A 22,944-nucleotide genomic window follows, 5' to 3' on the forward strand; every position below is an offset into this window, starting at 1 on the left:
CTAATTCCCCATATTCCTGTCCCTTAATTTTAATGGGTTTTTTTGTGTTAATTATATTTATTTTTCTACATATAGCTTGTTTGTATGTATTTGTAAATTAATTTACCTAAATTAATCTATTTATTCCATGCTATTCCAATCAAATTACCAAAAAAAACTTATTTTATTGAGCTAGAAATAATAACAAAAATCATTTGGAAGAACAAAAGATCAAGAGTATCAAGGGAATTAACAGGAAAAATTAAAGAAAGAGATTTAGCAGTATTTGTTTTTATATTGCCTAGGTGTTACCCATATTTTTCTCTCTTCCACTTCCAGAGTGTTAGCCTTTATAACAAATAATTTTTTAAAAAATTATATTATCTTCAAGCTTATAATATGATAGTATCAATACTCAATAATTCTTAAAAGATTTAAAAGAAAAGCATCATGTGCAAAAAAGGAGAGCAAAGATAGCTGTCTCTGCAAGCCTAAATTAGAAGTCTAACAAGGAACCATTCTTATGAATTAACAATGGAGAACACTGATTCCTGCCATTGTCATCCACTTCCACTTTCTCACAGAAGGGACAACTGGACTCCTTAACTTGTGATCTAATATATGATGAACAATTTCCTGGCTATGGTTGCCATTTCTGCCAGCTCACCCTATCTTTCCCTTATCCCACTATTTCAAAGCAGTGATAGTAGCATTAAAATGTGGGAATATTTTGCCTGGAGCAATGATATATTCTGCCAAAGAACTACTGACTCAAAGGGATAATATGCCAACATCAATGTAGAAACTCACTAGGCTTGAAGAAAAGGGTTTGTTATTTGGCTTGAACCAGTTTTGTTCTCCCTAAAAGTCACTTGGTTCAGGGATCCAAGTTGGCTAAAATGAAATTTCACAATCTGCAAGGATGCTGAGAAAGTTTGATGCCTTGACTCACAAGTTTTCCATCAAAAAGAGAGGCAGAATGTGAATGAATAGATGATTTTAGGGAGAAGAAAAACAACTTAAGCCACCAAAAATCTCAGCAAGAAGAAAAGTTAAAAAAAAACCTAGAGCTCAAGCAAATTAATCTACAGGCATAATATTAAAACAGAAAATGTTTCTCTTGGTATTCTCAAGAATTTGTTATTGGAATTGTTGAATTTAATTGCTAATTTTTTTGAGTTTTTAGTATAGATTGTTTTCCTAAAAACATAAAAGTTTTTGCTTAGTGGCTTGTTTTCTATATTCATCAATTCTGAGCAGAATTCTTGTATTGGTAGTCACATTTTTTTTGACTTGTCACTTAATTCTAGAAAGTTTACACAATTTCAGTTGTCCCTATACATCCTGTACTTGAGATCTATGCATTTGGCTAGTACAGAGATTATTATTATTTTTTTAGAAATTTAGTTTAATATTTTTACTTCTTATCTTAAAGATTGTCCTTTTTTTAATTATATTTTCATTCCCCCAGATTGTCCTTCACTTCACTGATATTTATATTGCCAATCAATTCCCTTTCTTTTTGAGGAAGACTCACTATTGTGGATTCAAATCTTTCCATGCTATAAATGATTTCTTCTATGTAGGCCATAAATTTTGTCATTTAGTCCCTTTTAATTTCTTTCAATATTTGATTTCTCTAACGAGTTAGCTGAGCATATTATATAATATAGTTCTATGCTTTCTTGGGAATCCACATAGTTATTTTTTAAAATATCAGATATTGGTATAATTTCCTTTGTCTTTGTATTTATTTTTAAATATTTATAGTTATCCAATATTTTGACAACCGTCTTCTCTTCAGTTTGTACTCACACAAATGGATTTGGTGCTTTGAAGGGCTGTTACTACCTTGATTCCACGAGTAAGCCTGTGGGTCTGTACTCCTAACATGGTAGATCACTAATTTCCAATCAATGTGCTTTCCTCTAACATTCACCTTGTAGACAAAGTGAATGCTATTATTATTCAATATAACATAGTAAGAATATTGCTCTCCTCCAAGTTAAACATGGGTGAACTTTCATATAAATTTAAGGGACTTAAGTTGAAGACCTAATTTTTCTATTCATATGCTTTGTGATTCTGGGCAAATCATTTGTCTTTTTGGGACACAACCTTTTGGGATACAGCTAAAATGGGTTAGATTTGTTAAATTGCAAATTTTCTCATTCAAAAAATCTCGTATCATTTATCTTCTGAAATTTGGAGATTAAATAAATTACCACTTGTAATAGTTATTGCCCAAGTAGAGGATTCTGGGAAAATGGCAGAGTAAGTCAGAAAAAGTCAGAATAAAGCAATTGCTCTCTTAAGACAACCTAAGAAGACTTTCCAGGGGCAGAGTCAAGTGCAAAGAATTCAGGGCCTACTCTGCAGAATCAACAAACAACAAGCCCTGGGGCAGCTGGAGTTGGGAGGCTGCCCCAGCTTTAGAAACTTTAATCTCAAGGATAGTGTGGGGTCTAAAGCAGGGTAAAAGAAGATTGAAGAATCATTTATATCAAGGGATGGCAAGCACAGCTGGATGACCAGATGAGTCCTGGGCTGGGCAATCTCTACTGAGGGAAAAGGAGCTACCACACACTTAGTGAGTACATTAATGGAGGGGTGGGGAACCTAGTGGCGGTGGGACTCAGCAAGGAGAGCAGAATCCCAGATTATAGTTCCAAGGAAGAGAATTCTAGTTTACAGTTACAAGAAGGACCTCACAGAATAAGATCATAGGTGAGACAGTATGAATCAGGGTTCTAGCCATGGCTTAGGAGTGGAGAAGAGAACCCACGATTGAACCACAAACCAATCTCAGAAAATAAAAAAATAAGGACCTTAGGCTTGGAGCATAATTTTCCAGACCTCAGAACTGGTACTTAATCATAGTGATAGATGTTAAAAAGAAAATAAAACAAAAAAATTAAATAAAAACAAACAAGCAAAATGCAAAGAATACAGTTATAGACAGCTACTATGGGGATAGAAAAGATCAGAGTTCACATTCAGAGGAAGTTAATGGAGCTAAGAAAGCCATTTCTTTTTCAATGAGAGCTGTTAAATGGTCCAAAGCACAAAAATATTTCTTAGAAATATTTTAAAAGATCTTTAAAAATCAAGTAAGAGAGATTGAAGAAAAAGTAAAAAGAAGAAAGCAATCCAAGAGAATAAAGAAAATTATAAAAAGAAAGTTTATCAACTTGAAATAGAGAACTAAAAACTTAAGGAAAATCGTAATTGCTTGAAAATTATATGTGGACAAAAGGAAGCAAATGACATTCTAAGATACAAAGAAATAATTAAACAAAATCAAAAGAATGAAAAAAATAGAGAATGTGAAATATTTCATCAGAAAAATAACTGATCTAGAAAACAAATTGAGGAGAAATACTATAAATGTAGTCAGACTGCTTGGAAATTATTTTTTAAAAATATTGATATGATATTACAAGAAATTATCAAGGAAATTTCTAGAACAAGAAGGCAAAGCAAAAATAGAAAAAAAAACCCTACCAATTATCATCTGAAAGAGATTCTAGGAGGAAAATTTAAAGGAATATCATATCAAAAATTCAAAGCTCCCATGCGAAGGAGAAAATATTAAAAACACTGTAGAAATACAATAAGGATTACATAAGACCTAGCAGCTACTATATTAAAGGATTATAGGCCTTATAATACTATATTCTGTAGAGCAAAAGAGTTGGGGTTAAGAACAAGAGGAACTTACCCAACAAAGTTAAGTATAATCCTGAGTGAAAAAAGTGGCTATTTAATGAACTAAAAGACTTTTAGGTATTTGTGACAAACCAGCAGAATTCAAGGGAAATTTTGACATAAAATCCAGGAGAACTATAAATATTAAGGATGAATTACAAGGAACTCAATAAAATGAAATCATTTACTTCTTGTGTTTGGAAATATTGTCAGTTCTTTTATGACCACTATTTTTATTTGGGTAAATTGAAAGAAAGGTACGGACTGAGCTCAATTGATGTGGTGATTGTAAAACAAGGTAGCTTGTCGAAATAAAGTAGAGCAGTGAGAAGGGATAAAAACAAGATGAGAAGGATAATGAGGGAAAATAGGAAAAAGGCAAATATTCTTAGAATGTGAATTGGATGAATTCACCTATAAAATGGAAATATAATAAATTAAAAATTTGAACTCAGCAATATGATATTTACAGGAAATGTTATAAAAATGAAAGATGAACATAACATAAAATAAATATCAGGAATAGAATTTATTTGTAATAAAAGGCAGGGGATAGTAATTATTATTTCAGACAAAATAAAAGTGAAAATATATCTAATCAAAAGAGAAAATATGGAAACTACATTATTTCTCAGCCATGTTAATCACATTGTATATATATATATATGCATTGTATATATGTATATATATATATATATATATATATATCTCCACAATTAATTGTAGTTTTCTATAGTGGAGGAAGAAAAGGAAAGAATAAAGTAAAAAACACATAGCAGATAACAAAAGAAAACCTGTAAAGAAGCAAAGAAAAGATAAATAGCTCTTAACCCAATGTGTATGACTTATTTAGAAAAGATTTTCTTGAAATGGAAATTTATTGCCTTCTATTATTGATTCTTTTATGTTCTGCTGTGCAAATGGACATTTTCTTTCATTTCCTATTTTGTATTTAAGTTTTAGAGAAAATAAAAAGAAAAAAATAATAGTAAGTACCCCAAAGAAGGAAATCAATAAAAATTCATTGCCATACACATTTTTAAATTAGAAAACGCATCTCTTTGAATATCAGAAGCAGGTTAATCCATGATTGAATTTCATAGGTACTCTACTAGTTTTGAATGTTAGAGAGGTATTACATAGTAGGACAAAAGTAGGAAGAGAAACCTAATTTAAACTGTTTAAACCTAGTTTAAGGCAACTTTAAAGTGGGCTTCTCAGGAATCACATTTGGTAGCAGAGTATCTAGTTGGAACAAAGCAAAATGTTTCTCTCTGTCTCTGTCCTTGTCTCTCTCTTTATCTCTGTTTTTCTGTGTGTGTGTCTTTCTCTGTTTCTGTCTCTATTCCCCGCCCCCCAACCCCTTTTTTGCTCAGAATCCACTAAACTCATTAAACCATTATTTTGAGATTCCTTCTTTCTATCACTTGCATCAAAGCAATTTTGATACACTCATGTCAAAGTGTAGATGAGGGGGTTTAGCATGAGCACAATACTAGTGTTAAAAGACAGAGGACACTTTCGCTGATTAATAGAATTAATTGAAGATGGTTGCAGGTACATGAATGTATCAAATGAGCTAAAGCAGACATTAATTGTAGCAATATAAAAGTTGCAGGTTCTGAAGGCTTTTGATCTGTCTTTATTGGACTGAATTTTAAAAATACTAGTAATGATCAAAAAATGATCAAAAAAATGATCAAGGTTGGGCAAAAGATATTAAATGTATTGGAAGTCAGAGTCACCATATCATTGACACAGATACTAGAACAACAGGAGCTTCAAGAGTAGAAGGAGATCACATAAGTAATAATTTATAGCATTTTCTTTTCAGAAGAGCATTCTAAGTAAGAAGCCCTTGTGAGTTGTGTTCACTACAAGGTCGAATGCATAAATTCCATCCACCAAAAATGAACACACCCATTATTAGGCCATAATACTTAAAAAAAGGATTACATATAGCAACCATACAATTATACAACTGATAGAAATTCCCAAAATGAAAAAAAATAGAATTGAATTATGCCCTCAGGATAGGAGATAGTGCTCTTTTCTGAGACAAAGTTCACCAACATTTTGGGATTGTTGACGATTGATAGAGATCAATGAAGTACAAGTGCACAGGAAATAGTTTTTTGGGGTGAAAAAGAATAGAACTGAGTATAATCAGTATGATGGTTGCTAGGTTCCGTACCACAGTAACCACATAGATGCCCAGAAATAGAAGGTAGAGTCACCTGGAGCTCTGGCTGGTCTCTTAACCCTACAAGGGATAAACTGAATCACTAGTGAATACTTTGTTTTAGCCATTCTTTTAGAATCTACATTAAGAAGAGGTAAGAATGTGCAGATATAAGGGGAAAAAAGAAGTCCTCATCTTTATAAATCTCAAATGAGAGTTCAGAAACAAGTAAAATTACAATGATTTTAATCAGTATTTTCTGTACATTTTCTTACAACTAGTTTAAAAGAAAAAAAATTGTAGATGAAATATATATAAAATTTGACAAAGTATTTGTTGATCAGTATTTGAAATCAGTATCAAAATTTGTGGCTCATCTTGACCAATATCTTAAATTAAACATAGATGATATGCATGTCAAATTTGCTCATAAAGCTTGGAGAGATCACCAACCAGCAGTTTGAACTGCTGAAAAGGTGATCTAAAAATATTTAGAGTTATGACTATCAGCTGAATTTTATATGATGAAATTTAATAAAGATCAATGTAAAATGCCTCACAGAACTCTAAAGAAGCAGTTTCAGAACCATAAAAATATAGAGTGTCTGGGAGTCTTAGTAGACTGCTAATCACGCATAACTTACAACATACTGCAACAGTCAAAAAATTAAGTGTAATCTTGAAGGGAAGTATGGATTCTAGGAATATGGAAGTGATGTGTACCATATTATACTATGTTCAAACCATATTTGCATTGTCTTAGCTAGTTGTTTCCTGTAGTTGAGGAAGGTCACTGACTTGGTAGAAAACATTCAGAGAAAAGCAATGAGGATAACTAATGATTTTAAGTGTAAGATGCCATATAAGAATAATTTGAATAGCTTATAAAATTTTAGCCTGGAGAGGGGAAGGATCAATAGAAAATGAGAATTGTCTCTTAACACCACCTATAAAAAAGAAATTTGACTTGTTCAGTTTATGTACAAGAGCAAAGCATGAAAGTTGCAAAAATATAAATTCAAGCTTTATCTAAGGATGAAATCCACAACAATTAGAACCTAAAGTGATCAGGGCTGCCTGGGCAGGAGTGAGTTTTCTCTCAGTGCATTTCTTCAAGCAGTGGCTGGATGACCACTACTGCTCTAGTGGGTATTAGAGGGACATTGTGAGTTATGTTTAGACTAAATTAAAATTCCCTACCAACTCTAAATTTCTACAGATCTATGATTCTTAGTTATAATCACTCATACTTTCAATGTGTATTTCTATTTACCTGTTCCCAATCTTTAACCCCATACCACTGTCAGCAATGGATAAAATGGAATATGAAAACACCTTTTCTTTTGCAATGTCCTGAGGTTCCATGGGTATCTATTTAGAAGGAAGAAAAATATCAAATTAATCAAATACTTACCCTTTTTCATTGGATCTTAAAGTCTGTCCACTCACAATGTTCTGACAGGTCTGCTATGAAGATTATTATGGTTCTGTCATAGAACCTTATATTCCTTTTAATGATGATAGGGATTAGGTCATAGAGATGTTTCGGAAATGGTCTGGCAATTTATTTGATCTGAACATGATTATTTCTAATTGTGACTTTATTCAGAGTGTAGTCTTCAGTTATAGGGGGAAAATCCTTTTGTTCATAAGTGTTATTTGAACTCATGCTGATCTGTTTATAAGATTCCTGGGATCTCATTAATAATACAGAGACAGAGATTCCCATTGGTACTCATCTCATAAGGGACCCATTCTTCTGGGAGGAAGCCATTGATATTTTCCTCTTGTTCTCAATTCTTTCCTTTTTAATTTTCTTTTCAAATGCACAATGATCTTTTTAGGACATAATTCTAATGGATTACCTAGAAATTCTGGCTTCTGGAACCAATTTATTTGATTTGCAGGTTGCAAATCTTTAGGCAGTGTTTAAGTAATGAACAATTTTTCTCATGGTTGAAGTAGCTTATATTCAGAAGTCATAGTAGTTGAGGAAGTTGGGTAACTGGAAGGCCTGTGTGTTCAGGGGAAGTTTAAGAAGAGATAGGCAAAATTTGTGAAAACCATATATTTAATTTATTGGAAAAGAGATAATGTAAAATGCAAGTACATAGCTGAAAGCATAAAAAATCTATATGATACTTGCTGAGTGATAAGGATAGACCAAAATTTTGGAAATGTCAGGGCAAAGCAAATAATATTTTTAATTTTCTTTCTGCTATTGTGTGTTAAAAGGCATTTAAATCCTTGAAAAGGATATGCAAACATATTGTGTTTTCAGGAGAATTCTAGACTACAGTATGCACCAGAAAAACAAGAAATATAAGATGAAAGATTTTTGTTGAAATGCAATTCTTTAATAATAGATAAGATTTGTAGAATGAACAGTGAAAAGGGATGAATTGTCATAGTTCAGGGATAGATTAATAGTAGCTGGCAGCACTTTCTTGACTGCTGATTTCCCCTGTAAATATGTTTACTGTTTTTTGATGCCTGGTGCATAGATCTGTCCAGATTGTTCATTGAGATAATTTTATTCTTGCACTTGATCCCTGGTAAGGAACTGTGATGGTCAAGACACTCAAATATACTCTGGGAAATGGGAAATTTATTTCAATAGTTAGTAATAACTGACATTTATTTTGTGTTTTAAGGTTTACAAAACATATGTGCACACATATATACATATACACTTATGTGTGTAAACAAGGACACACACATATATATTCACATATACATATATATGTACACACATATAAATTATTCTTCAAAGAATTCTGTAAATAGCTGTTTTTGTTATGCACATTATACACATCAGGAAATGCTATCCTGGAGAGATTAAATAACTTGTCTACATTTACACCTTTGATAAATGTTAAAGGTAGGATTCAAACCTAGTTCTCACAACTTCAGGGAAAGCATGTTTTTGCTGACATTTTTCTTTTATTTCTTTAATTCATTAGATTGTAATTTCCTTGAGGGTAAAGAATATCTTTTTCCACTTTTAAAACATATCAGTCCTTAACATACTATCTCTTGTAGTAGGTGCTCCAGTTGTGGATGCTGAACCTTTTCTGACATTATTTAACCTATGGGTCCTTAATAATTGTTTCTTTTTCCTATTCTTTGTGTTGAATGTGTAGGTTCTGGCTTTGTTAGCAGGTTAAGATGTTATGTTGCAATTTGATCTTCATACTCTTTTTCCCCCTAAGTATCTCAAATAAAATAGCAAAAATCTTCAGTTCAAAGTTGCAAAGGACCAAAGCTAGCCACTTCATTTCATATAGACATATGGAACCCTCATGAAATAAATTGAATGTAGAGATGAGTAACAATAAGACTGGAATTGTTGTTGTTCAGTTAACCCAACTCTTCACGACTCCATGGACCATAATATTCCCAGTCTTTGTATCCTTGGTTATTTCTTGAAATCTATTCGAGTTCATATTTGTTGCTCCATATTATCTATTAATCCCTCCCTTCCCATTCCTTTATCCTTTTGTCTTTCAATCTTTCAATTTTTGAAATCAGGATCTTTTAATATTTTCATTTTGTGGCCAAAGTACTTAAGCTTCAGCTTTATTATTTGGCTTTCCAGTGGATAACTTGAATTAATTTAAATATTGACCGTTTTGGCTTCCTTGCTCTCCAAGGGACTTTCAAAAATTTCCAACAACAACTTTCAAACATTGATTCTGTGCTACTCAGCTTTCCTGGTACTCCAACCCTCATAACTATACCTTGATACAAGAAAAACTACAGCTATGACTATACAGGCTTTTGTCACTAAGGTGATATCTCTTCTTTTAGTATGCTGCCCAGATTTGCCTTAATTTTTCTTCTAAGGGGAAGACATCTTTTAATTTCACGGCTAGTCACCATTTGCAGTCATCTTTGAGCCCAAAAATATAAAATCTGATATGGCTTCTCTTTCTTCTCCATTTGCCAGGAAAAAAATGGGACCAGTTTCCAAGATCTTTTCTTTTCTTTTTTTCTTTTTTTGTTAAGCTTCAAGTCTGATTTTATACTCTTTCTTCATCTTTATCAAAAAGCTTTAAATTTTTTTTTTCATTTTCTACCATCAGAGTTGTGGCATCTGATGTTGTTGATATTTCTCCCAGTAACCTTAATTCTAGATTTTGATTCATCCAACCTTGCAATTTTCATGATATGTTCGGCATATGTTAAATAAATAACATGACTATATACAGCACTGCCATACTCCTTTTCTGATCTTAAATCATTTCATTGTTTCATGTTTGCTTCTAATGGCTGCTTTGTGGTCCACATATATATTCTTCAAGAGATAAGTAAGATGATCTGGTCCTATATCATTGAGGATTTGTCACATTTTGTTGGGATCTACATAGTCAAAGACTTTGGGTAAACAATAAAGAACTTTTTTCCAGTAAGTTTTCCAGTAATCTGGCTTTCATAAATCTTGTCTACCTCTTCTTAAACTTCCCTTGAAGTTTATAACTTCCTTGCTTTCTCTATAATCCAGCGTATGTTGGCATTTTGGACTCTTCTCTTTAAAAACCAATCTGCTCTTCCAGCAATTCTTGATTCATAGATTGCTGAAGCCTAGCTTGAAGTTTCTTAAGAATAATTTTGCTGGCATGAGAAATATGCATAATTGTTTGCCATTTTGACTATTCTTTGGCATTGCCCATTTTTAGAATTGGGACATAAAGCTAACTTCCAATTCAATGGTTACTCTTAGAATTTCCAAATTTGTTGGCTTATTGAATGAAGCACCTTAACAGTATCATCTTTTAGGGTTTTATAAAGCTCACCTAGAATTCTATCACCTCCAATAACCTCATTGTTAGCAATGTCTCCTAAGGCCTATGTGATTTCATTCTCCAGGATATCTGCTTTAGATCAGTGATCACATCATCATGATTATCAGTGATGTTAAGATTTTGCTTGTATAGTTCTTTTTTGTATTCTTACCACCTTTTCTTCTTCTTCTTTTTTAAATAAAGCCTTTATTTTCAAAACATATGCATGGTTAATTTGACATCATTGACCCTTGAGTAGCCTTGTGTTTCAGATTTTCTCCTCCTTCTCCATCCCCTCTCTTAGATCATTTCTTCTTAATCCCCTTATCTTTCACTTAAATGCCTACCATTTTTGTTTTTTATCATGGTCATTTCCCTTGGGAGACTCTAATTTTCTCGAAGAGATCCTGTCTTTTCCATTTTATTGTATTTTTTTTTTCATTTCTCATTTAAGAAAACCTTCTTATTTCCCCTTGCTATTCTCTGGAAATCTGGAAATCTCTGGAAATTCTCTGGAAATTCAGTTAAATAAATATTTCTTATGTCTTCTTTTTCCTTCTTTCCTCAGTTATTAATAAAGCATCATTAGATAGTCATTTTGTGTTTTTGATCTTCTTTGTCTTTTGAATTTTTGTTGTTGTTGCTATGGCTGCTGCCTCCTATACAATATTGTGAACCTTTGTCCATAAATTCTTTAGGCACTTTATATATCAGATCTAATCCCTTAAATCTATTCAGCACTTCCATTTCATATTCATAAAGGATGTTATATTAAGTCATACTTTCATGGTCTGATGATTTTACCTGCTTTTTTGAATTCAAGTCTGGATTTTGTGGTAAGAAATTCATGATTTGATCTAAGTCAACTCTAAATCTTATATTTGTCTATAGAGTTTCTCTAATTGTAGCTGCAATCTATAAAATTTATCTGATTTTTATGGACTATTTGATGATGGAGTTACCTTTGATAAAACAGCTATGAATAGATGTTTTGATCGGCCTTTCTAATCCCAATTTGATTCTTTACACAGCCTGCAATATTGATCTGATTCCTTGAGACTTTTCCCTAATGATCTTATATGCCTTAGGAATGTGCTAACCTCAAAGCTTTTGAACTGAAACTGTTTTAATTTTGTTCTTCCAACAAAAAGAGAATTTTCACTATTTTGACTTTTGTTTGATGCTGCTTTATTTAAGACAGAAGCAGAGGGATTGGGGGCTAAGATGGCAGAGAAGACACATGCATCATTCTAAGCTGCTCTTCTACCCTCACTACTACTTACCAAATTCAGCCTCAGAAATAGTGCTTGACTGGTAATATTGGGAAGTATACAAATACTGGGAGTACAACAAATTACCAGCCGAAGATAATGTGGAAGATCAGCAGAAAAGCTTTGTCCTGATTGGTGGGAGCAGGCCAGTGCAGGCAAGGAGGCAGAGCATGAAGGCTAGCACACTAAGCAGACAGGGCAGGAGCAGTCTCCGTGGGTGGAGATTTTGCAGGGAGGACACTACCATAGGTTGGCTGCTCTGCTTTGGTTGCAAAGCAGTAGATCAGCAGAGAAGTTACAAAAAGGCCAAAGGCAGTGTGTACTTCAAAAAAAAAAAAAAACACCAGAATCTAACAGGATCTGGCTACACCCACCTAATACTGGAAGTGACTCAACAGAGATCACAACAAAGCTGTGCAGCTCCATTCTGCAGTGCAGTGCTTTTGACCGGGGCAGCCACAAATCTGCACAGCAGGGTGCTCTGTTTGGGGCAGTAGAAGTTCCACAGTGTGGCTGTGCTTCCCAGGGCAGAAACACTTCCTGTGTGAGGCTCAGTTCAGCAGCTCTTAGAAGTCTGTTTGCAGAACAGCTACTGTCCACATATCTATCCCTGCTCTGCAGAGGAAGCTGGTAATCTCCTTGCCCTGAAGGCAGACCCTAAGGCCTTTAAAAAATGAGTTAAAACACCAAGCATATGCAAACCATCAATAGCTTCTATACAGAAAGAGAGCAGGTTTTTAACCTCAAGGAGACTAATAGCAGACAGTCTCCACAGAAAAGCCCAAAGGGGGATGTAACCTGGTCCTCATCACACAAAGGCTCTCCTAGAAGAAATTATAAAAGATCTTAAAAGAGAGCTAGAAGAAAAATGGGGAAAGGAAAGAGCTATGCAAGAGAGTATGGAAAAGGCATATAATTCACTTAAAGAAAAATTTGATGAAATGGAAAAAGAAAACAACTTCCTGAAATGTGAATTGGAAAAGGTAAAGAACTCCCAGGGAAACAGAATTTGTGAATTGAAAAACATAAAGAATTCCCAGAAAAGTAGGATTTGTGAATTGGAAAAGATAAAGAACTCCCAGGAAAGTACGAGTTGTGAAATGGAAAAAGAAAATAACTCAGTAAAAAAAAAATTAGTGAAATGGAAAAAAATTCCATAGAGAAAAACAACTCATTTAAAAACTCAATTGGATATATACAAAAAGAAATAAAAAACTAATGGAGAAAATAACTCATTAAAAATCAGAACTGAACAAATGGAAATGAATAATTAATTGAGACATCAAGAATCAGTCAAGCAAAATAAAAAAATATATATATATATAAATAGAAAAAATGTTAAATATCTACTTGGAAAAACAACAGACCTGGAAAATAGATCTTGGAGAGATAATCTGAGGATTATTGGACTTCCTGAAAATTTTGATGAAAAAAAAAGAGCCTAGACACTCTTTTACAGGAAACCATCAAAGAGAAATGCCCAGATGTTATAGAATCAGAAGGTAAAATAGGCATTGAAAGAATTCATTGAACACCTTCTGAAAAAGACCCTAAAATTAAAAACTCCAAAGAAATATTACAAGCAATGAGAAAAACAGTTCAAATACCAAGGAGCCTCAATAAAAATCACTCAGGATCTAGCTGCTTCTACATTGAAGGATCTAGCAGCCTGGAATCTGACATTCCAAAAGGCAAAAGAACTTGTAATGCAACCAAGAATAAACTACCCAGCTAAGCTGAGCATTTTCTTCCAGAAAAGAAGATGGACATTTAATGAAAGAGGTGAATTCCATGTTTCTAATGAAAAAACCAGATCTAAACAAAAAATTTGACCTCCAACTATAGGACTCAAGAGAAGTAGAAAAAGGTCAAAAGAACTCTTGAGAACTGTATTTCTGTTATGGACATACATAAAGAGTCCATGTATAATTTGATTTTACTGATATTATATAAAAAGGGAAGTATAAATGGAAAGGGGATAGTATCAGTAAAAGGGAAAAGAGGAGATAAAAAGAGGGAAACTACATCCCACAAAGAGGCAAAGGAAACCTATCATATCTGAGGGAATTTAGAGAGGGGGATGAACATTGTGTGAATCTTACTCTCATCAGATTTGGCTCAAAGAGAAAATAATTGACATATTTGGTTTACAGAGAAATTTCTCTCACTTACTTAAAAGGTAGGAGAGGAAAAGGGAAACGGAAAAGAGTAATAAGGGAAAGGTATAAGAAAGGGGAAGGGATTCAAAAGGGGTGGGAGGGATTCTAAAGAGAGAGAGCTGCATGAGGCAAGTGGTGCCCATAAGTTTAATACTGGAGAGAAGGGGGTAAGTGGAGTAAGAAAAAGAAAAGCATAATTTGGGAACAATAAGATGGCAGGAAATATAGAATTAGTAATTTTAACTATAAATGTGAAAGAGATAAACTCTCCCATAAAGTGGAGGAGGATAGCAGACTGGATCAAAAGCCAGAACTCTACAATATGTTGTTTACAGGAAACACATTTAAAGCTTGGAGATACATACAGAGTAAAGGTAAAATGTTGGAGCAGAATCTATTATGCTTCAGGTGAAGTCAAAAAAGCAGAAGTAGCCATCCTTATCTCAGAACAAGCAAGAGCAAAAATTGATCTAATTAAAAGAGATAAGGAAGAAAACTATATCTTGCTAAAGGGTAGCATAAACAATGAAGCAATATCAATACTAAACATATATGCACCAAGTGGTATAGCATCTAACTTCTTAAAGAAGAAGTTAAGAGAGTTGCAAGAAGAAATAGAAAGCAAAACTATAATAGTGGGAGATCTCAACCTTGCACTCTCAGAATTAGATAAATCAAACCACAAAACAAATAAGAAAAAAGTGGAAGAGGTAAGTAGAATATTAGAAAAGTTAGGTATGATAAATCTTTGGAGGAAACTGAATGGAGACAGAAAGGAGTACACTTTCTCCTCAGCAGTTCCTAGAACCTATACAAAAATTGATCATATATCAGGACATGAAGACCTCAAAATTAAATGCAGAAAGGCAGAAATAGTAAATGCTTTCTTTTCAGATCATGATGCAATAAAAACTACATTAAAAAAAAGCTAGGGGGTAAATAGGCCAAAAAGTAATTGGAAACTAAATATTAATCTCATCCTAAATAATGAATGGGTGAAACAGCAAATCATAGACACAATTAATAATTTCACCCAAGAGAATGACAATGAGACGACATACCAAAATTTGTGGGACGCAGCCAAAGCGGTAATAAGGGGAAATTTTATATCTTTAATCTTGAATACTTTAATATCTTGAATAAAATATAGAAAGAGAAGATCAATGAATTGAGCTTGCAACTTAAAAAGCTAGAAAAAGACCAAATTAACCCTCCTGCAATCAAATACAAAACTTGAAATTCTAAAATTAAAAGGAGAAATTGATAAAATTGAAAGTAAAAAAACCTTTCAAAGTAATAAATAAAACTAAGAGTTGGTTTTATGAAAAAATCAATAAAATAGATAAACATTTGGCAAATCTGATTAGAAAAAGGAAAGAGGAAAATCAAATTATTAGTCTTAAAAATGAAAAGGGAGAACTTTCCACCAAGGAAGAGCAAATTAAAGCAACAATTAGGAGTTACTTTGCTCAACTTTATATCAATAAATTTGATAACCTAAGTGAAATGGATGACTACCTTCAAAAATATAGGTTTCCCAGATTAACAGAGGAGGAAGTAAATTGCTTAAATAGTCCCATTTTAGAAAAAAGAAATAGAACAAGCTATTAATCAACTCCCTAAGAAAAAATCCCCAGGACCAGATGAATTTACATGTGAATTCTACCAAACATTTAAAGAACAGTTAACCGCAATGTTATGTAAACTATTTTAAAAATAGGGAATGAAGGACTCCTACCAAATTCCTTTTATGACACGGACATGGTAGTGATACCTAAAGCAGGTAGCTTGAAAATAGAGAAAGAAAATTATAGACCAATCTGCCTAATGAATATTGATGCAAAAATCTTAAATAAAATATTAGCAAAAAGATTACAGAAAATCATCCTCAGGATAATACACTGTGAACAAGTAGGATTTATACCAGGAATGCAGGGCAGGTTCAATATTAGGAAAACGATTAGCATAATTGACTATATCAATAACCAAATTAACAAAAACCATATGATCCTCTCAATAGATGCAGAAAAAAGCATTTGATAAAATTCAACATCCATTCCTATTAAAAACACTTGTGAGTATTGGATTAAATATAATTTTTCTTAAAATAATCAGTAGCATTTATTTAAACTCATAAGTAAGTAGCAAATGTAATGTAAACATGAACCATTCCCATTAAGATCAGGAGTGAAACAAGGTTGCCCACTATCACAGTTACTATTCAATATTGTATTAGAAATGCTCTAATAGCATTTCTAGAATTAGAGTAGGTAATGAGGAAACCAAATTATCACTCTTTGTAGATGATATGATGTTATACTTAGAGAACCCCAGAGATTCAACTAAAAAGCTATTAAAAATAATGCACACCTTTAGCAAAGTTGCAGGATACAAAATAAACCCACATAAGTCATCAGCATTCTTATATGTCACTAACAAAATCCAACAGTTAGAGTTACAAAAAGAAATTCCACTTAAAATAACTGCCGATAGTATAAAATATTTGGGAATCTATTTGCCAAGGGAAAGTCAGGAACTATATGAGCAAAACTATAAAATGCTTTCCATACAAATAAAGTCAGAGCTAACCATTTGGAAAAATATTAAGTGCTCTTGGATAGGTCGAGCAAATATAAAAAGATGAAAATATTACCTAAACTAATCTATTTATTTAGTGCTATACCAATCAGACTCTCCCCAAAAAACTATTTTAATGACCTAGAAAAAATAACAAAATTCATCTGGAAGAACAAAAGGTCAGGACATTCAAGGGAACTAATGAAAAAAAAAATCAAATGAAGGTGGCCTAGCTGTACGAGATCTAAAACTATATTATAAAACAACGGTTACAAAAACTATTTGGCATTGGCTAAGAAATAGACTACTTGATCAGGGGAATAGGTTTGGTTCAAAGGACAAAATAGACAACACTTTAATAAACTAGTGTTTGACAAACCCAAAGACCCCAGCTTTTAGGATATGAATTCATTGTTTGACAAAAACTCCTGGGAAAATTGGAAATTAGTATGGCAGAAATTAGACACTGCCACACACTTAACACCATACACCAAGATAAGATCAAAATGGGTTCATGATCTAGGCATAAAGAATGAGATTATAAATACATTAGAAGAATATAGGATAGTTTACCTCTCAGACATGTGGAGGAGGAAGGAAATTATGATCAAAGAACAACTAGAGATCACTATTGATCACAAAATAGAAAATTTTGATTATATCAAAATGAAAAGCTTTTGTACAAACAAAATTAATGTTGATAAAATTAGAAGGGCAACAATGAACTGTTAAAACATTTTTACAGTCAAAGGTTCTGACAAAGGCCTCATTTCCAAAATATGTAGAGAATTGACCCTAATTTATAAAAAATCAAGAAATCACTTTATAAGAAATCACTTTATAAGAAATCTCCAATAGATAAATGGTCAAAGGATATGAACAGATAATTTTCAGACAAAGAAACTGAAACTATTTCTAGCCATATGAAAAGGCTCTAAATCACTATTCATCAGAGAAATGCAAATTAAAACAACTCTGAGATACCACTACACACCTCTCAGATTGTTAGGATGACAGGAAAAGATAATGGTGAATGTTGGAGAGGATGTGGGAAAACTGTGACACTGATACATTGTTAGTGGAATAGTGAATACATCCAGCCATTCTGCAGAGAGATTTGTAACTATGCTCAAAAAGTTATCAAACTGTGTATACTGTTTGATCCAGCAGTGTTACTACTGGGCTTGTATCCCAAAGAAATCTTAAAGAAGGGAAAGGGACCTGTATGTGCCAAAATGTTTGTGGCAGCTCCCTTTGTAGTGGCTATAAAATGGAAACTGAATTGATGCCCATCAATTGGAGAATGGCTGAATAAATTGTGGTATATGAATGTTATGGAATATTATTGTTCTGTAAGAAACGACCAACAGGATGATTTCAGAAAGGCCTGGAGAGACTTATATAAACTGATACTGAGTGAAAAGAGCAGGATCAGGAGATCATTATATACTTCAACAACAATACCATACGATGATCAATTCTGATGGATGTGACTCTCTTCAACAATGAGATGAACCAAATCAGTTCCATTTGTTCAATAATGAATAGAACCAGATACACCCTGTGAAAGAAGTCTGGGAAATGAGTGTGAACCACAACATAGCATTTCCCCTCCTGTTTTTTACTGCTTGCATTTTTGTTTTCAAAATAACTGTATGGATACACACACACACACACACACACACACACACATATATTGTGTTTAACATATAGTTTAACATATTTAACATGTATTGGTCTACCTGCCAACTGGGGGAGGGAGTAGAGAGAAGGAGGGGAAAAATTGGAACAAAAGGTTTTGCAATTGCCAATGCTAAAAAATTACCCATGTATATATCTTGTAAATAAAAAGCTATAATAAAAAATAAAATATATTCTAATCAACATCTCAAGAGCTCAATTTCCTTTATATTCCAATAATTATTTGGAGATGCTTGCTGACATTTAGCTATTTTAGTATCTAGGATTCCTTTAATTTTTGTTCTTACAAATGGACTAGCTATTTAGAGGGCTGCTGCTACTTTGACTTCTACTGATAATCTTGTGGTTCTCTATGTTTAAGATCATAGTTTAGGGGATCCCCATAACTATGCTTTCCATTAACATTCAACCTGTAGACATAGTGTTTGTTATTATTATTTAAGGTATCATGGCAAGAGTAAATTTTTCCCAGTTAAATCTTGGTTGACTCTCACTCAAATCCACTTAATAGTCATGTTAATAGAGGATTCAAAGAATAATGTCAATAAAAGGCAAAAGGAAGTAATACATGTTCCAAAGGCAATTTATTTCTTTTGAACTTCAAAACCTGGAAGTCTTCTCTGTGACCCAATTCTTTATTATTAGGACTAGTTATTCTTTAGTCCACATGCAGCTTCTTTCTTTCCTTCCAGGGGTGCTGCTACTCAAAGCCCCTTCTTCCCTTGTCTGATCACTTCTTTGTGTCTGTCTGGACTATGTATATCTCAGCTCCCTAAAAAAAATTTCTTATTGGTCTAGTAACTTTATTTCAAAATCACATGGCTGGTTGAGAGTAGGAAATAAAAATCTTTTTTTTTTTTTTTTTTTTTTTTTTGTGGAGTAGCTACATGGTACTGTGGGTAGAATACCAGTCCTGAAGATAGGAGGACCTGAGTTCAGATCTGGCCTCAGTCACTTAACATTTAACACTTCCTAGTTGTGTGACTCTGGGCAAGTCACTTAATCCCTATTGCTTTAGCAAAATAACAACAACAACAAAAAATAAAAACAAACCTTTTTCCTTCACCCCATAAATGATTCCTTTTCTGGGGTTGTAATCCTTCTCTACTAATGGATCATACTGACAACACACAAATCAAGAGTAGTTAAAGCAATTCATTTAATGGAGATAGCCAAAGAAATGCAGAGTTTTAAAAAAGAAAATAGAAATTTTATTTTATAAGACAGAATAAGCTTTGGAACCAACTTTTCCCTTACTTAGATAGAGATAAAGGGGATAAAAATGGAGACTTTATTTCATAGTCTAGTACTTGTTCTCCTGAGTAGAAAGTTATTCCTCTATTAGCTGGTGAAAGGAAAGGAAGTTGCAAGACATGCGGATGCAAAAGCATGCCCACAGGTCACTTGCATACAAGACCCACATTGTCTGTCCAAAGGCTTCTGGACCTCAGGGTTCCTCTATCTAGTATGTTATCTCCTGTCACAAATTTCTTTCCATCTCAAGTCCTCAAGGAATGTTCTGCTCTTCTCTCACCTACTTATTCCCTCTCATCATTGCTGTTACACGCAATGATTCTCAGCTGCTGCCTCATGTACACTCTGCTCTCTATATAGTTATTTTTAAAAATAAAATTTTATTGATATCCTTTGTTTTTATTTCACCAAAATTTCTGTAAATATTCCTTCTTTTCCAGAATCCTCCCATTTAACAAATGTTATTTAAATATTTTTAAATAAAGAAAAAAGTGAGAAGATAATCAATAAAACCAATGAATATATAGGAAAAACTTTGAAAATATCGGCAATTTTTCCAGACCTGTTATATTGTCAGCTTTAAAACTGCCAATGAGACAACAATTTGTCCACAATGCATCATCCTATAGTTGTTATTGGTTTTGCGCCTGAGATGGTCTCCATTCTTCCCAAAACAGAAAGAAAAATATTATGTGACTGGAACAATATCTGTCAAAAATATTTCTCCCTACCTATAAAATCATCTTAGAAGCTAATAATATAATGTAGGATCACATTGCTATGGGGTGGAGAGGATATATTCTTAAATTCAAAATATCTTCTTTTTTAATGTTTAAGGTTGTAATTCTGTTTTCCTTCTTTCAGTTTCTTTGCCTTGATGAAAACAATGTTTTGGAGAAGATAAAAGATCAGCAGTTAAGACATTTTAGTTTAAGTTGTGATTTTGTTGTTGACATGTTTGGCTTTGAGGAATTATTATATTTTGTATATGTTTTTTTGAATTGAAAAAAAAGTGGATGGGAATTGCAAACCTTTAAATCCATTTCTGATCCCAGTATGTTTTATATCATTGATTTTTTGCTAGTTTTGGCAATCATTGCCCCCAGAAGAATATTCAGGAAAACCACATTTTCATACATGTTTTTAAACTAGAAAAGCCATTTCTTTCAGTATAAGGAGCTAGTCTATCCATGGGTTAATTACACAGCTATTCTACTGATCTGAAATGTAAGATAGAGGGGTAATAATGGATGAAATGAAGGAAGAGAAATCCAACCTATATAGGTTTGAGATGTGTCACCAAAGCACCTCTGAGTTAGGTTTTTAATTAATTCTATGTGTAGGACAGATATCCTGGTTTGTACAAAGATATCTCTTCTTCTTGCACTCTTCTGCTCATGTTTCATGTCCCAGCATCCACTAAACTCATTAACCCATTATTCTGTTTTTTTTTTTCATTGACTAGATTATTCTTTCTATCAATTGCTTTAGGGCAATTTTAACATCCTTATTTCTCAAACTGTAAATGAGGGGATTTAGCATGGGAACAATGATAGTGTAAAAGATAGAGGACACTTTTCCTTGATCCATGGAGCTGACTGAAGATGGCTGCAGATACATGAATGCAAGGGAGCCATAGAAAACACTAACTGCTGCAATATGGGAGCTACAGGTGTTGAATGCTTTTGATCTTCCTCTAGTGGATTTAATTTTTAAAATGCTAGCAATGATGAAAATATAAGAGCAAATAATAGTCATGGCTGGGAAAAGAATATTAAATGTACTGAAGGCCAGAGCCATCACTTCATTGACATAAGTACTAGAACAAGACAGCTTCAAGAGTGGAAGGAGATCACAGAAGTAATGATTAACCTTATTTTCATTACAGAAGAGCACTCTAAGCAAACAGCCTGTGTGAGAAGTGGCCCCAACAAGGCCTAAAACATATACCCCACTCACCAACCAGGAACACACTTGATAAGACATTATAAAACTATAATGAAGAGGATGACATATAGCCACATAGCGGTCATATGCCATGATGGCTAACATGTGACATTCAGAAATTCCAAAAAAGGCAAAAAAATAGAATTGAGTCATGCATTCAGGATAGGATATGATATTCTTCTCTGATAAAAAATTTAGCATCATTTTGGGAGTGATGACAGTTGATTGACAGAGATCAATGAAGGACAAACTACAGAGAAAATAGTACATGGGAGTGTGAAGATGAGAACTTAATGTAATCAATATGATCATGCCCAGGTTCCCCACCACAGTGACCAAATAGATATTCAGGAATAGGAATAACAGGGGTAGCTGGAGCTCTGGGTCATCTGTCAGCCCTATGAGGATGAATTCAGTCACTAGTGAATAATTTCCTTTCTCCATCCCTCTTGATTGTAGAGTAACAGGAAGACAAGATTCTGTAAATATGGAAAAAAAAATCCAACCACAAAGTGGGTATTGTAATTGTTACCAATCTCAAAAAGGAGTACAGACAAAAGGGTAAATTTTTAGTATGTATTAATTTAATCTTTTTTGTCTCTGTTTTCTTATAGAGCTACTGATCATCAGCTTCACAGTCACATCATTCCTGTAAAAGAAACTGTCTTTACAAGACCTCTTTATGACCTTCTCTGAATAAAAATAATTTTTATTCTTTCAACCATTCATACTTTCAAAGTCTTTTCTTCCCAATCTGCAATGTATGCAAAAAGTTTTGAACTGAGTATTTCAAGTTTAAAAATCTTAGAGAATATTTAGACTCTAACTTCTCACAACTAGTAAGCATATAAGAGTTAGAACCTGAAATTAATTCTCACTTGATGCTAATTCCAGAAGTTTTTCTATTGAGTTTTAAGTAATTCCTTTAAACAATTTTTAAAACTGCTTTAGTGGTGAGAAAGACAATGATGATACTATCCAAGCCCTGACTTTTGAACTTTTCAAAACCTACTGTTGGAGCTTGTCAAGTCATAAATTATATTCTCTGACTATTTTTTCATGATAATGAAAAGGGTCTCAGAGAAGCAAGTTGTTACTAAAGGCAAACAATTAAAAAGCTATTATCTGAGAAGGAAATCTCTATGAAAAGAGTTCTTAGGGGCTTGAGACTGTTTTTGCTAGAACAGCATATTACCATGAATGGGAACTTGCTGTAAAATAATATATTTATATGTTGGCAAATCGTTGATAGAAACATAATAGGGAAATAATGAAGTAATGTAGATTGGACACAATTGCATTTGGTGGACTCACAAAGAAAAGTTATTAAGAATTGAATGTTATCTTGAAAAGAGGTCTCTAGTTGAGTGCATCAGAAATTC

At 33.2% G+C, this 22,944-nt stretch overlaps 1 protein-coding gene across 1 annotated transcript; it reads right to left on the reverse strand.

The window, feature by feature from the left end:
* Nucleotides 1-21,076: 21,076 nt before the first annotated feature.
* Nucleotides 21,077-22,021, reverse strand: LOC100914808 (olfactory receptor 150-like). Its single transcript, XM_012545113.2, has one exon. It carries the CDS (start codon nt 22,004-22,006, stop codon nt 21,077-21,079), a length of 930 nt encoding a protein of 309 aa, XP_012400567.1. The 5' UTR covers nt 22,007-22,021.
* Between the last annotated feature and the right edge of the window lie 923 nt (nt 22,022-22,944).

This window comes from Sarcophilus harrisii, chromosome 3, assembly GCF_902635505.1.
Source record: "Sarcophilus harrisii chromosome 3, mSarHar1.11, whole genome shotgun sequence".
NCBI classification, from domain to species: domain Eukaryota; kingdom Metazoa; phylum Chordata; class Mammalia; order Dasyuromorphia; family Dasyuridae; genus Sarcophilus; species Sarcophilus harrisii.